General features: G+C 41.0%; 2 protein-coding genes across 2 annotated transcripts; one reads left to right on the forward strand and one right to left on the reverse strand.

Annotated features, from left to right (window-relative positions):
- Positions 1-205: 205 nt before the first annotated feature.
- angel1 (angel homolog 1 (Drosophila)) lies at positions 206-7,097 on the forward strand. The gene is made up of 10 exons (XM_086274962.1): positions 206-339; positions 844-1,719; positions 1,826-2,055; positions 2,141-2,210; positions 2,303-2,742; positions 2,830-2,965; positions 3,090-3,200; positions 3,311-3,344; positions 6,229-6,389; positions 6,493-7,097. The coding sequence occupies exons 1-10, from the start codon at positions 273-275 to the stop codon at positions 6,651-6,653; spliced, it is 2,286 nt and encodes a 761-aa protein (XP_086131088.1). The 5' UTR covers positions 206-272; the 3' UTR covers positions 6,654-7,097.
- A 1,411-nt stretch (positions 7,098-8,508) lies between these two features.
- vash1 (vasohibin 1) lies at positions 8,509-14,603 on the reverse strand. Its single transcript, XM_086275237.1, has 7 exons — positions 13,692-14,603; positions 13,373-13,461; positions 12,942-12,998; positions 12,502-12,576; positions 11,476-11,857; positions 10,969-11,078; positions 8,509-10,807 (listed from the first exon to the last, which is right to left on the reverse strand). Exons 1-7 carry the CDS (start codon positions 13,911-13,913, stop codon positions 10,735-10,737), a joined length of 1,008 nt encoding a protein of 335 aa, XP_086131363.1. The 5' UTR covers positions 13,914-14,603; the 3' UTR covers positions 8,509-10,734.
- Between the last annotated feature and the right edge of the window lie 71 nt (positions 14,604-14,674).

Consider the following 14,674-nt stretch of genomic DNA (forward strand, 5'->3'; position numbering starts at 1 on the left):
TAGACATGTCAGGTGTGTGTTTGAATCAATGCCTTTAGAAAATGTCTGTTTGCTCCACTCATTGCAATGAAATGTTTGTAAAGCATTTTAAAAATATATAAATATTTTCCCGTTTTTGTCCGGACCAGATTATCAAATCAAAGCAAAGTAACAACTGAAAGTAACACACTGGAAAAACAAAACAAAAAACGTGACTTTTGCCTTCAGGCCCCTACCCTCCCACAGCTATCACCAAATTCGGAGTGCGCATGCGTTGATTTTTGTACCGCAACATGATTGGCAGTCTGATGTTTTATGTGCTCTACTATTTATCACGGTACCTGACCGTTCGACCCTCAGGTAAATCTAACAGTGGATTTGCAAACGTGTCTGAACTTGTGATTGTCGGCTGAGCAAATACGGACTGAAAAAAAAAACTACGTATGTATTTCCCCAGACACGCTGCCTGGAGCTAATAGTGCTAAAGTTTAGTTAGCACTTTTTTGCTGTCTGCTTCACCGGCATGAGGTTTTTGGTAATGTTTCCCGTTATAAGCTCAGTGTGACACACGTTGTGGTGTCCCCAATTTGCCAAAAGTTTCCTCTTTGTGAAAACGGTAACGAAGAACATATTTAGCTGTTGCAGTGTAGCTAACTTTATGAAGTGCTACATGAGTTAACTTGCACCTGTTCTTGAGGTCTTGACGCCCCCTTGTGACGCAAAGACGCTATCACATGACTTTTATGGTGTTGTTTATGTTCAGTAAGCACGTCTGTGTTTTCATGGGTTGTCGTTGACCTCTTAAAGTATAAGGTTTAGTAACTTTTAGCATACCTGCTTTCTTACTGTATTCTTGGCTTACAGGGGCCTCAAAAAAGGGCCTCCCTCCTGCCGTGGTTAATGACAAAGCTGCGTGGGATGCCAAAACCCGGAGGTTCACCGATTTGCAGACAGAGCAGCTGGAGCAGCGGCTCCGCCCAACCGGTGGTTCGAAGGGAGAAACGAAAGAAAGGGTAAAAGATCCAAGCCCGGAAGTGGAAAAAACTACAAGGAGCAACATGGACAAAGAACCTCCAACGGCTGTCCCGGATAAAGATACAATGAGTGACGGAAACTCAAACATTACTTCAGAAGTACCATCTGAAGTAAAAGAGGAAGAAGCGGGGAAGAGACATGGAGCAAATCAGGAGAACTTTCAAGATTCAAAACAGGAGGATAGAGAAATAATTACCCACCTTAAGGTGCTGCATATGGATGCAGAGGATGGGGGAATCTCGCCAGCAAAGGAGACGATGCCAGAGCAAGCACTCGAGGAACAGTTAAAGTGTCTGCAGACAGAGGACAGCATAAAAGATACTGCATCTCAAGTACAGAAACAAGCCATGGGAGAGTCTGGATCTCCAGCTAAGAAGAGCACACCGGAAATGACCAGCTCAGCAGAAGACCAAATTCAAATACCATACATGGAAAAGTTAGAGACTACTTTTGAAGAGTGCTGGGATGAATACATAGTCCCAGCTGCAGATGAGCCACATGATGGAGTCAGCATTTCCGAGACGGTGTTTCCCTCCCTTCTCTCTCATCCTCAGGCCCACTTTAAGCTCAGTGAGCAGCACCATGCACAAACCAGCTGGCACTTCCCTGCAGGACCTGGTCTCACAGAAGAGGTGCAGTGCCCGCTTATAACTTTTCCTTCTATGAGCTATTACCCTCCTGTAGAGCCAGCACTTCCCTTGGAAGGTGAGGATGAAGGCTATATTTTGTTTTTAATTTAATATTTTTACTTTTTTTAAAAACTAATTTACAGTTCAGTAACCCGCTCCATGTATATCTGTCCTTCTTCCAGTGATGTGGAGAGTCTGGGTAGAGATGGATGAGAGTGCTGCTTCAGCAGAGCCTGCCCTCATACCCTTCACAAATGCCACTATGGACTTCACTGTAATGTCCTACAACATCCTTGCTCAGGACTTACTAGAAGCCAACCAGCAACTGTACACACACTGCCCCCTGGAGGTGCTGGATTGGCATTACCGATGTAACCTGCTTTTAAAGGAAATAGAACAATGGCTACCAGACGTGAGTCATGTCAAATTCATGTTTCTGAAATTTAACCTGCAAAATTTTATATCTAATGTTAGGTGTCCGCTAATACTCTGTGTAGATTTTGTGTCTTCAAGAGGTTCAGGAGAACCACTACCATGAACAGCTGCATCCTGCCCTGTCTCAGATGGGTAGGTCAGCTGAGACAAAACAGTGGAAGAGTCATGTTGGGGGATGTTTTGACAAAGATGTTACACATATTCTGTTCATGTTGTTGATCCAGGCTACACTTGTGTGTACAAGAGGCGTACGGGAACCAAGACAGATGGATGTGCTACTTGCTTTCGTAGCAGCTTCTCTCAAGTGGCTGCCACTCACCTAGAGTTCTTCAAGCCTGAGACGGAGCTGTTAGACCGGCACAATGTGGGCATTGTTTTGCTTCTTCAGCCACTGGTCAACCGGGGTTCACAAGTGAAGGAGGTGGGCTCGCCACTCTGTGTAGCCAACACCCACCTGCTTTTCAACCCCAGGAGGGGGGACGTGAAGTTGGCTCAGTTAGCAATATTGCTGGCTGAAATTGACAGCGTGATCAAGTCCTGTAAGGCTAAAGGTGAACACTGTAACGTAATAATGTGTGGAGACTTTAACTCTGTCCCACACATGCCTCTGTACCAGCTGATCACTACCAGCCAACTCCACTACCAAAACCTGCCAGCATGGATGGTAAGAAAATATAAACTAATTAAGTAACACCTTGTCTCAATTTTTATTTAATCATGCCTCAGTAAGAGTTTCTGTATTCACTGACAGGTATCAGGTCAAGAAGATCTGTCATATAAGGCCAATTGCCACAGACTGTTGGCGCCACTTTGGCCCAGCTCTCTGGGAATCACTGGCAGCTGCCAGTACACTACTGCCAATGAGATATTTGAGAGACAGAAATCAGGTAAGGTTAAGTCAAGTGCACTGTTACTATAGTAATATTGATCCATAGCGCATGTCTCATTCTTCAGTGGTATCTTTTCTCCATAATTTCTATTGATGCTTGATGATTTCTTCTTCTTGCGTAGGGAAATGTCAGTACAGCCACGACTTCATGCTGCAGCTGCGCTACTGTCCAGCTGCTTGTGTCCGTCCTCAGGGCCTGGAAGAGATTCCAGGGGTGACTGACATCACACCAGGTAGTACAAAAATACAATACAGAAACTGCACTCGCATTTTCATTTAAAGCTCCTGATTTCCTTACCATGATATGTTGATTCTCTGTTCATTTTTTTCTTATTGTGCACAGATGCTTCAAGGGCAAATCATCTTGATGATAAAAGGTCAGTTTACCACAGAAGCAACAGACAATAAACAACATAGTATTAAAGTTACTGTAACTGAATTCTTTCTACCATTTAGAAAGTTACATATCACACATGGAGCTAATGTATGATGTACAATATTATCAAGCTTACGCTGATTTTTAGCTCCATGTTTTTAGTTTTAGACTCTCCTATGGTAGCTTTACATGGTTTAAAAAGCCCTTATTTATGTTGAAGTGAACCTCGGTGGAGAGCTCTGCATCATCCGCTGTCTGAAAAAAGTAGTTTTAGCTCCTGTCACTTTGAGGCCACCTTACCTTTAAGCCCTTTGTTCTGTTTGCTGCCCTTTGTAAACAAAACATTACGTAGCAGATGTATGGTGCTGCTGTTTACCTGGTATCTAGTCGTTTACCTGGGATGACAATATTAAGGATGTCCACACTGAGCCTAAGCTTTTGGGTCACACGGATCACATTTCAGTACTGTGTAAGCCTCTTTACATTTCTTTATATTTCACCAGGAACTTGGGAAATGCAGAGATTTATTGAAATGCATACAAAGATACAAAGTTTGTTCAATTCTAATGAGCTTTTAAAGTCAATAGTTGGTATTCTTCAGCACTCTATTAGGCAACTTTATTGTAATTTATTTAAGTGGTCTTTATAAATGGATCTTCAGGTGTTTTGAAGGACATTCAAAGCTCTTCTTTGGATGTTGCCTTTTATCTCATTCTCTGTCAAGATGATCCCACAGTGCTTCAGTGTTTTTCTTCATATCCAGGTATGCTTATACTGCATTGGTACTATGTTTGGGGCTGTCTTGCGGAAAATTCTAGCTTTTGTCAATCAGTTGCCTTCAGATAAGTGAGGCACAGTGGGTGAAAACTTCACAGTATTTTTATACATGCATAATTCCATTGTTTTGACAAGATCCCCCAACACCACTGGCTGAAATCCCACGACAGAGCCTTCCTGTATTTTACAGACTGCTTTAGAGGCCGTTTGTACCTCTCTTCTCCCTCCTCTGTGCATATTAATAATGGTTGGGGTGAGAAATTTCAAATTTGGATTCTCATCCCACAGCGTCATGGTGGTTAGGACTGTTGCCTCACAGCAAGAAGGTCCTGAGTTCAATTTCACCATCAGGCCGGGGTCTTTCTGTGTGTACTCCAGCTTCCTCCCACAGTTCAAAGACATGTAGTTAGCTAAGTTAGGTTAATTGGTAACTCTATAGTTAATTGCCCATAGTGAGTGCGAATGGTTGTCTGTCTCTATCTGTTATCCCTGTGACAGACTGGGTATACCCTACGACAGCTGGGATAGACAAAGATAAGTGGAAGAGAATGGATGGATGGATTCTCATCCCACAAGACCTGCTACCACTGACTTTCAGTCCAGTTCTTGTGTAATTTGTCATTCTTCATCCTTTTGGTATGGTAGCTACCCTTCCAGTAATTGTTTCTGATGAGGCTTTAGCAATAAGGATCGGCTGAAGGGCCATCTAGAATTTTTTTTCCTATTTCTTACCAAAATAATTTTCAAATACTGTCCATTTTCTGTTGATAGTTTCTTTTTGACTTGTTATTGCATCTTTTTTTCTGCACCTGTGCCGTTATCCTATTTTCTTTTTAACGACACACTGCACACTCTGCCAAGTTTTAGGCTAATAGCTTTTTGAAATTTTGCAAAAATACAGTACTATGCCTGTCAGACTTGTTATCACTGGCACTTTTTGTAGATTCAGCTAAAGAAAGTACACCTAATTATGTTTTATGTGACAGACTGCTAGCAACAAGGTGCCTAAAGAAACATCCCTTGAGTTTTTATGCTTCAGGGATCCATGGGTCAGTGTGAAGTGGCTTAATAAAGACCAAAAGATATTTATCTGAAAATGGTCTGTTTCAAGGACTGGACTAAAATGAGTAAAAAGCAGCCAATATCCAAGTAAGAACTTTTTTTTTTTTTTTTGTTATTACTTTATTCTGAACAAAACGAGACAGCAACTTAGAAGAGACAGATCCAGGACAAGGACATAGATGACTTAAAAACACGGACGATACAATAATTGAAACACGGGGGATATAGGAGCGAGTGTAGAATTTATAATGTGCAAGGAACCTCAATGTGAGAAGTGTCTTTAACCAGAATCTGTCAGTGATCAGGTGAAAGATGGTGGGATGTGGCAGCCCAGCAAGTAAGACAGCTGTGCAGTAATCTGGGTCCAAAAGGGCTTCATGTAGGTGCAGAGCCTGATTGCATCTCGGGGTGTTCTGAGAGCACTGTATGCAAGTATCGGTGTCGCTAAATCCAATTTTGCAAAGGTGATGCCAAGAGTGAGATGAGTAATTCTTTTTTTTTCTTTCCAAATAGTTGAATTGAACAAGCTATAATTGAATACAAAGTCTGGGTTATTGAAGATTAGTGACTTAGATTAGTGGATGGTCTAACTACAGAGTGTGTGATCTGATATGCATCCCACCAGAGTTGACGCTATTGTTATACTTTGGAAGCATTTATGTTTTTTAAGAGGCTGGGTGATAAGCGGTAGGTCTGACAAATGTATATCTTTACCAAGTACTTGTTTGGTATCTAACCAGATGGTTTCATGTTGGGAGTGCAAGTATAACTTTGAAAGACCTTCAGAAAGCTTGGAGAACTACTGCTCAAGAACACTTTAAAAACACGAAAGTGTCATTTGAAGCAAGATATCCAGAAAGGAGGGGGTGGCTCAAGACTTTTGCACAGAACAGTACATATGTTGACCTAATTGCATCTTTGGCCAAAACTAATGAGCATCCACCACTGTAACAGGATAGACAGATGAAAGATGATAAGTAACAGCAAAATATGTCCACTGGAAGTATAAATAAGATCTATTAATCATTAATTCTATGGTTTTGCAGGTTCAGACACACAGTCCACCATCGGTTAAACCTAGAGTCGGTTTATAAGCACATTCTCCCAGGTTCTGGAAATCCAGAAGTGACAACCCTGCATTCAGAGGTCGGACACACAGTCGACTACATCTTCTATTCTCCAAAACATGTTCTTACTGGTCGACAAGGTATGAGGATGTCTGACACGAAGAATATTTAAGATGTTCAAGCTCTAAATTAATTATTTGTGACATTAAATATATTGTGTTGTTTATTGTTTCTTTTCCTTAGCTTGTGCTAGCTTTCTGAACGATGGCCTGAAACTCATCGGGTCTCTTTCTCTTCTGTCTGAGGATGTCTTGTGGTCAATGAATGGCCTTCCCAATCACATATTCCCCTCAGACCATCTCAGTCTTCTCGCTAAATTTCAGCTGGACCTCAGTAATGCTTGACGGGAAGAACTGTGATTGAATGTTGGAACATATTTTCTTTCCAACTGTTCATTTATACAGGTTTTTGTTATAAATACATTTTTTCTGCTTCACTACTGGCAACAAAATCATAGTTTTGCAACTGAATAGACCTTAATTTCTTTTCCCAAATAGCAATGTAAATAATGGCCACCATTTTTCAGTCTACTTTTTTTGTGCTTTTCATTAGATAAATACTGAAATGTCACAATTCTTTAATGATGCTTTAACAGTTTCTTTTAAAAATGCAGCCATTGATTGCTTTGTTGCTGGTGTGGAAACTACATGGACCTGTTCATGTTCATGTTGGTGAATGTTGTTTTGTTTGGGGTGGGATTTTTTTCTTCTTTTAAATTTAGTCTTGAAACTATGAATATTTTTTAGATTGTTAATAATGCTGAATAAATATATTCCCTAAATGTGTGCATCTCCCTGTGTTTACTGTCTGGTGATGTCTGGATGACATGAATTAATATTTGTGTGGTGTTGATTTGTTAATGCATGATGAATCTTAGTGTGAAAGGGTAAAATGTAGGCTGTAGAGTGTGTCATCACCCCTGTCAGTATGCTGTTTAGATATATAGGGTTATGATGAAGGAAAACCATGAACCCCTTACCTCTGCTGGTATGATTTTGTTTACTTTGTGTGAATTGCAGTTAAAGTTCAGTTCATCATATACTAGTGCAGCCCCTCGATTAACCCACTGTTTGAGACGAGTCATTTTAAGATAACATACTTTATTTCTCCTTAAGTTAGGACATTCCCTTGCCCTGCTAGCTGCTTGTCCTGTGTGAGCACACCATGATTATTATTTCTACTAGGAGTAAAACTATAAATAGATTATTCAGTTTGGGCATGGTCTTACTTTTTCAGCATTTTTTCCAATTTGAAGGTATTCTGAAATCTAAAAGTCCAGTATGTTGAACTCTGCCATCGCAGTATGACAGTGCTTTAGTTTGCTGAGGCTTGTGTTTCCCCTGTTATAGAAGTGTTTGCTTTGTATAGTAGTCCTGACAGAGATGGTGTTTAGAGAGCTCAGTGCGCTCTTGTTATGTGCCTCTGTTCTGGAAGGATCTGCAGTGCTCATTATGAACTGCTGATAGATAGAAAACCAAAAAATTCCCTGCCTGGCACAAAGACACCAAATTACAGTGTGTCTCCTTGTTAAGTATAGAGTTTATGATCTTGTTAAGGATTAGCAGACATTTTAACCTTTTTTTAAGCAAGGTGTTGCGTAATCTCCAGGCATTCAAAGTTTTTTCTTTGGTCATTTGCTGCTTTTCACAAATTTTCAGTCCAGTCCTTGTACCTGACCCGTTTCCTAAACCACATAACACTGACCTATGACTTATTCAAAGCATAAAAAAGGCACGTAATTCAAGCAACGAACCTGTCTTGTGTTTACACATTATAGAAAGCTGAGCAAAGAACCAATTTTAAATTCTATATTCAGAAACTTTGTTACTAGAAGCCTGTCACAAAAGCAAATTTGTTTCCAGTTCTTCGGTTAAATCAAGGAAAACAACAAAAACTTGGGATATCTCAGTATAGCATACAGTGTGTTCTTAAACAGTCTGAGGAACCTGGACAAGTAGAAGACCAAAGACGTGTCAGGCCTAAAACCGTATCTACAGCAGATAAGCACCATCGGAAATTCCTTTAAAAAATTGGACAAATTCAACAAAGACTTAACCAGGGTCCAAGAGACCCATCTAGTGTCATAAAACTGTCCACAACTTGCAGTTATCACTAAAAAATAGATATACAAACACACTAAACCACTGCCTTAACTTTCTTGTTGGAGGTAATAAAAAAACCCATAAAGATGTGTTGCCATAATCAACGTGACTCTTTATTGTGATTCTGCAAATCAACAGTTTTTGATACAAAACAACCGTGTTATAAGACATGAGAATGGACAACACCTACCGTAGAGATAAAAACGTTGGCTGCAGCAACATTTGAAACAGGGTGATAAACAATTAAGTATTTACGGGTGATCGTCAACAACGAGGGTATAAAATGACGGCATTTCCAATAAAAAAATACAAAATGCAGGTAAAAGTGCTGTAAACAAACTGCTATACACTTTTGTTTAAATGGAAGTCAGTTACTTAGGTTACCACTTAAGGCAAGTGAAGCATTTGATAAAGTTGCTACAAATAAAAGTACAGTTCACACAAACTCGCCTCGTTGTTACTTTACAATAAATGCAGCTGCATTACTCATCGGCTTTAACTCATGTGAAAGATGTTATATTTATCAGTTAGAATAACTGATGACACGTGTGTTTATGTTATAGTGATTCAGACGGGCAGAGCTGCTTTGTGTTTAGTCGGGCAATAAGAATAATGGGTTAGATGTTTTTAAAAAAGTGTTTATCCTCCTCTTTGAATTATCACACAAGGCACGAGGGAAGTGGTTTGCAAACTAGTCACTACACAAGTAATGGTTGCCCAGCAGAATCTAAGTGGATATATACTACATGACATTTATTTGCACACTTACAGTACAACTAGACAGATTGCAGACGAGCCTCGAGAGCTTCTGTAGACAGCACAGGGACCTGTGATATGTCCAGCAGCTGAGCCGGTACTTTTTGTCCAGCTTTAGCTTCTTCGCTTTGTTTTACCAAAACTTTTTCAGTCATTTATAATGTTTACATATTACTGCACTTGTGCCCCAGCTCTGTTTTATGTTGGGAGCACTGCCAGCACCAATTTCTATGCACAGTAACTGCTACAGAAAAATACTGTAACAACACAGGGAAGCTGAATGAGGCGTTTGTTTGCGAGGAGTTGCTGGTAATCTATTCAACACTGAATCCTGTGAACGGGCCAGTGTGTACAAAAAAATAAACCTTAGGTTAAATCACTGGCCCCTGGAAAATATCAGATTCACGTCATATGACATGTAACACATTAACCACCACTTCCATGATCTAAATCTAAATCTGTGGGCACAAATTCAATGAGCAGCATTGGAATCTGTGAGCAAGAAACAAAACAAAAGGGTAGGAAGGCATAGAGGGGTACCTGTGTGTACAAAGCTCAGATCAGCCCCAAGCATGAGGGAAATTTATACACAAGTCAACTCTGCTTAAAAAAAATAAATTCTGCTTCTGCTTCTCTCACGACCTGATTCGAGGATTAGAAATCTCTCGGCCCTACTGTGATTGGTCACCGTAAACACAGTCATACCCACATGGAGATTCTTGTACTGTCACTGACAGCTAATATTACAGGAAGTCCAGAGGCGGTGGAGTTAATGGAGACTCCAAATTAAGGGTCCACATAACAAATTCAAGTAAAAACATTTTTGTCAAGTAACATATAAACATTGTAAAACTGGCAGGGAAAAAGTGCATTGTAAGATTTTCTTTAGCCTATCCAAATGAATAGCATTCCTTAACTGTTTTTAAGCCTGAATAGGTAAGGCTACACAGTGGGTATAACTGTTTTGCAGCAAAACACTCAACTCACACGCTCTGCCCTTTGTTCCTGATTGGATCATTAAATTGAAATTTAATAGAAGTGAAAACATCAGAGCAGGCGTTTTTCTTTTTACACTGAGCTGTGGTTGCACCTATAGAGCATCCATATTTCACTGCTGTAATCAGATTTTTAAAAATTGATATTGCATTTTTTATGTTGTTGTACCATTATGCAGCATACTGACTGTTTTTATGCTGCATTTTAGCGCTTTTTCTTTTAACCAAAACACATTTGAAAGATGATGTCACTTCACAGCTTTAGCTGTGCCATAGCATTAACCTGTATGAGCACGTGTGTCCTCCAGCACCAAGCAGAAACGCTCTCAGACACATGTCCCATTCTTTGCCTCTCCCTGTGTTTTTTGTTTCCAGCTTGCAGCTGCTTCCCGGTCATTGAATTTGTGCATGAGGACTTGTGAGTGGGTGGCAGTTAATATGTGCACGTGTGGAAATAATCAAATTTTCTAATGAACGTGTTCTGTTACGCTCGTATTCTATGGCAAAATCTAACACCCTGTGTGGCGCTTTGAAATCTGCTAATTATCTAAAAAAATAAAATAAAATCTTCCTCAGACTCGAATCTGGTATCCGTTCATATCTGTGGAGGATTTTTGTTCCAAAACCTTCTTGTCTCCAGAGGGGCTGCAAATAAATAAATAAATAAATGTTAGAAACAACAACGAGGTTTATTCATATAAGAAGCAAACTGTGACTAATTTAGAAGCTCCTTCTTTTTGCCTTCGATCATAAGACATCTCCAGCGCAAATACTGAGAGCTATGCAGAGCATGTGATTAATCATACCGCCTCTCAACACGGCTGATCCTCCGTATGGGGCTGCCTGGTCCTCTGAGGGGTGAACCCATGCTGTTCCTCCTATCTTTGGTGGGAGATGGAGGTGCAGGCTTTCCTATCTGCAAAACCACAAAAGAACATAAGAGCTTCATTCACTTGAAAACATCATGAGTGAGCTACCAGTGCTTTCACCATTACTCTGAGTGTCAGTGGCTGAAGTATGTCTCTGTCTTTAATGTGATTGTGTAATGCACTGAGTGCACAAGATCAGCTACTGATGGACAGAGCCACCCTTGAGTAAAGCACTGCAGAGCAGCGTCAAGTCAGTTTTATTATACACCGAGCTCAGCATCCAGGCTGCCTTCATTATATGAGCATCAGAGGTGATGAGAGAACAGCATTTGAGAGAGATTGCTCTTCAAACAGCAGTTCAAATCAGTGTCACCACGCATGAAGAGAGAGCACGTCAAAGGGAATTTGATAAGCAGAAAGGGCAGTCCACCTGCGCCACTCTACCTTTAGCCTCATGTCTCGAGTATGTCTCTCCAGCTCCTTCCGTAGCTCCTCCTTGGTGAGCTTGTCCACATCAAGTATCGAATGTTTCCACTCTATCTGCTCCACGCTGTGAGGATCGTGGGAAACGTACTGGCCAATCTTGACTTTTCGTAAGGTGTGCCAGTAGCCCCTGTATGCTCCTTCAAACTCCTGGACCAAGTCCAGTAGTGTTCGAAATTCCAGGGGCTTAAACATGAGTTCCTCTCTTCGGCTCATGCCCAGCGCTCCGAAGCGCCCCCCGCTGTGGACTCCCAGCACAATGTGGTGGAAGTGGTTCCCTGAGAACTGAGATTTAAAGCTGAGGGGGAAGCGCTCCACGGCAGGCATGTTGTTGGTGAGGTAACTGCATCAAGCTGAGTCAAGGAAACGTACAACTGACCTTCAAATCCTAAGTCTAAAAAACGTCTGTACAAATTGATCTAAAACCGGGCATATAATGGTGAAGCCTGCTGCTTCTTATTATGTAGAAAATCCATCTGTTTTGTTCCGCTATACTAGATAATATCTGAAGCCAAAATTTGATGAGAAAACATACGGTAGATCTGCCAAAAAACAAATTTATGAATCCATTTGTCAACCCATTCTGTCAGGCTCCACTGGAGTGAAGCAGAAAACAAAACAGTAACACTTTATAATACGGCCGTGACTAAAGGTGCAATCCCATAGCAATTAAATGGAATTTCATTGAATTTTATGCATATGTATTGATGTATCCATTAATGTTTTAAAATTACTGTTTGTTTTTTCACTAAACTACCAGGAAATTATGCAGTACTTAAATTTACATACAGTATAATTATTTCTTGTTTACCTACCCTTAAGTATTTGTGTAGAAATATAATTACATTGTAATTTTAAATAAAATTAATTGAAATTTAATTTAATTACAGGGTAATTACGCCCTTAGTCTCAAGCTGTATTGTAAAGTGCTGCCAACAAAACAATAAATTAAGACCTGCACCACGTCCTCTGTGGTCATAAAGATACATTCCCAAGATCACTGCCTCCAGACATTTGATTGGCAGAGCCTCCCGCGTCATCTCCTTAGCAATGTCCATTAACCTGCGCAAAACAAACGAAAAACAAGAGTACCATTTAATGTCATTCTGAGTTAGGGGACAGCAGCCTACTGCACTACCAGTTACAGGAACACATTGTTATTGATTTCATGAAAACAAAAGCATTGTCATTGAGCCAGGGAAATAATATTGGCGCTACTAAATCTAATAAAGTGAGGTCAGGGAAAGTGTTTTCCAGCCCTGTGCTGATTGACACACACTCCTACACACAAAGCCCTGAAGTAAACCAGAGAGATCCATATGCATGCACTCACAGCAACACTGGGTAAATATTAAGAAATCAAAGACCCTCATCCCAGACATCCTGTGATTGCTGCTGTAAATATCTGTGACTGAAGAACTCCTTACGCAGTAAGAGGGCGGCTTTTCTTTATTTCAAAAAACTGCGTTCCTGTGTGATTGTACCTGTAAAGCACAGTTAAGGTCATACTGCGAGAAGGCAACATGACAAATGTTTTAAGAGAAAGGAAAAGGCAGCTCCTTAAAGTGCTCTGTGGGAGTCATAGGCTGTTGGTTAATAATGGATGAAATCCTTCTCTGGCTGGAAATCAAGCTTTCACCTAATATAGCATCTGTGGTGGCCTACATTATATTTCAGCTGTCTGGCCCATATTTTAAACTGTGAAAAAAACAGTGGGTCAGTGGGATTCTGCACTTTAACATCCACATTTCCTATGATCGGTGTGTAAAATCTATAAACAATCTATATAGTCTCAAAATCATTTTAAATGCACCCTGTTATCACTGATTTAGTTCTAACCGGCTTGCTCAAAGGATACTGCAATTCCCTGATGTACTTCTGTATGGCTTCCAGGCGCTGTGGGATAGTGGTGGTAGGCTGGTATGTAGGCACACTTGGTATTGGAATCTGTGGGACAGAGCATCCGAACATCTGCATTACCATAACACAATCCCAATATTCATTGCAGCTGGTGAATGTAGCATTGTTTGACCTCTGTGCTCTTCTGTTTTGTATAACTAATAGCAAAAGTAGCAAAATAGAAATTTCCTGTGCAGGGAAGTTTGCACAAAACACGCATTATATATTCAGTGCTGTGCGAGCAGCTGCATTTCCTTCCTCCTTCCTTCGGGCTTTACCTTGGGCAGGTCAGTGGCACCTCTTATCTCCTTCGCCAATGCTTCACCGCTGGGATGGATTCGAGCCACATGGCGCCACATCCTCTCCCAAGTCTCCTCATCCACCGGGAAGCCACTTCTGTTCACATAGAAAGGCACCCCTCCATCCCTCAACTCTTCGTCGCCTTCATCCTCCTGCTCCTCGTCTCTCTCCTCCAATGAGCCAACTGTGGCCAAGAGCATCCCCTCCTTTACCAGGAAGCCCAGCAGAGTTCTGGCACAGAAACGTCCTGACTGATGCCTTTAAATCCTTACACCTTGATTAATCTGCTTGCAGGTTTAAGTAGGTGTCCACGACAGATGGCCAACTCATGACACCGAGTGGATTATGGCATCAGTATTTCATAAAAGAAAGGCTGATCTGCTATAATTAATATTCGCCTGTGTCACAGCACGTAAATATGAGGCAGTGGTTTAATAACGTGTATTAAAATCGTACTGCAATAAGTATTAGACACTTTGAAATAAACAATAGTAGACTAAAGGCATTCAATGACCAGAAATTGAAATAAATAAATCGAGACAATAAGGCTACTTAAGGTATAAAATGCTTGGCCTTACTGTTAATGTTCAGCAACAACCAAACACAGGCCAGCCAACATTAACACTCTCGATGCGAGGATTGACTTTGCAGACAGCAAAGTATAAATTCCTAATTCCCCCTTTCGTTAGAGGTCATTCACGCCACAGACATCCAGCAAATCGCCGCTCTCCTGCATTTCCATCTCCCCGGCGCTGCTCACACGTCCGCTTTGTCCGTTTCACCAAACGATTTCCGTCCAAGTCCGCCGGTTCATTGTTCACACAGATGCTCTTCTTGGCTTCAGCGTCTGCGGTTATTCACATCCAACGAGCTACTCAGACACTCCCCAAATCTCTTCTCCTGCGCATGCTCCCTACTTAGCGGATGATCTCAGCAGGGGTACGATGATGCATTTAGGTGC

This window comes from Aulonocara sp. 'chitande type north' Nkhata Bay, linkage group LG19 (genome assembly GCF_057382095.1).
Source record: "Aulonocara sp. 'chitande type north' Nkhata Bay isolate Kocher_YH1m ecotype deep benthic linkage group LG19, A_spYH_male_GT1.1, whole genome shotgun sequence".
Lineage (NCBI taxonomy): Eukaryota > Metazoa > Chordata > Actinopteri > Cichliformes > Cichlidae > Aulonocara > Aulonocara sp. 'chitande type north' Nkhata Bay.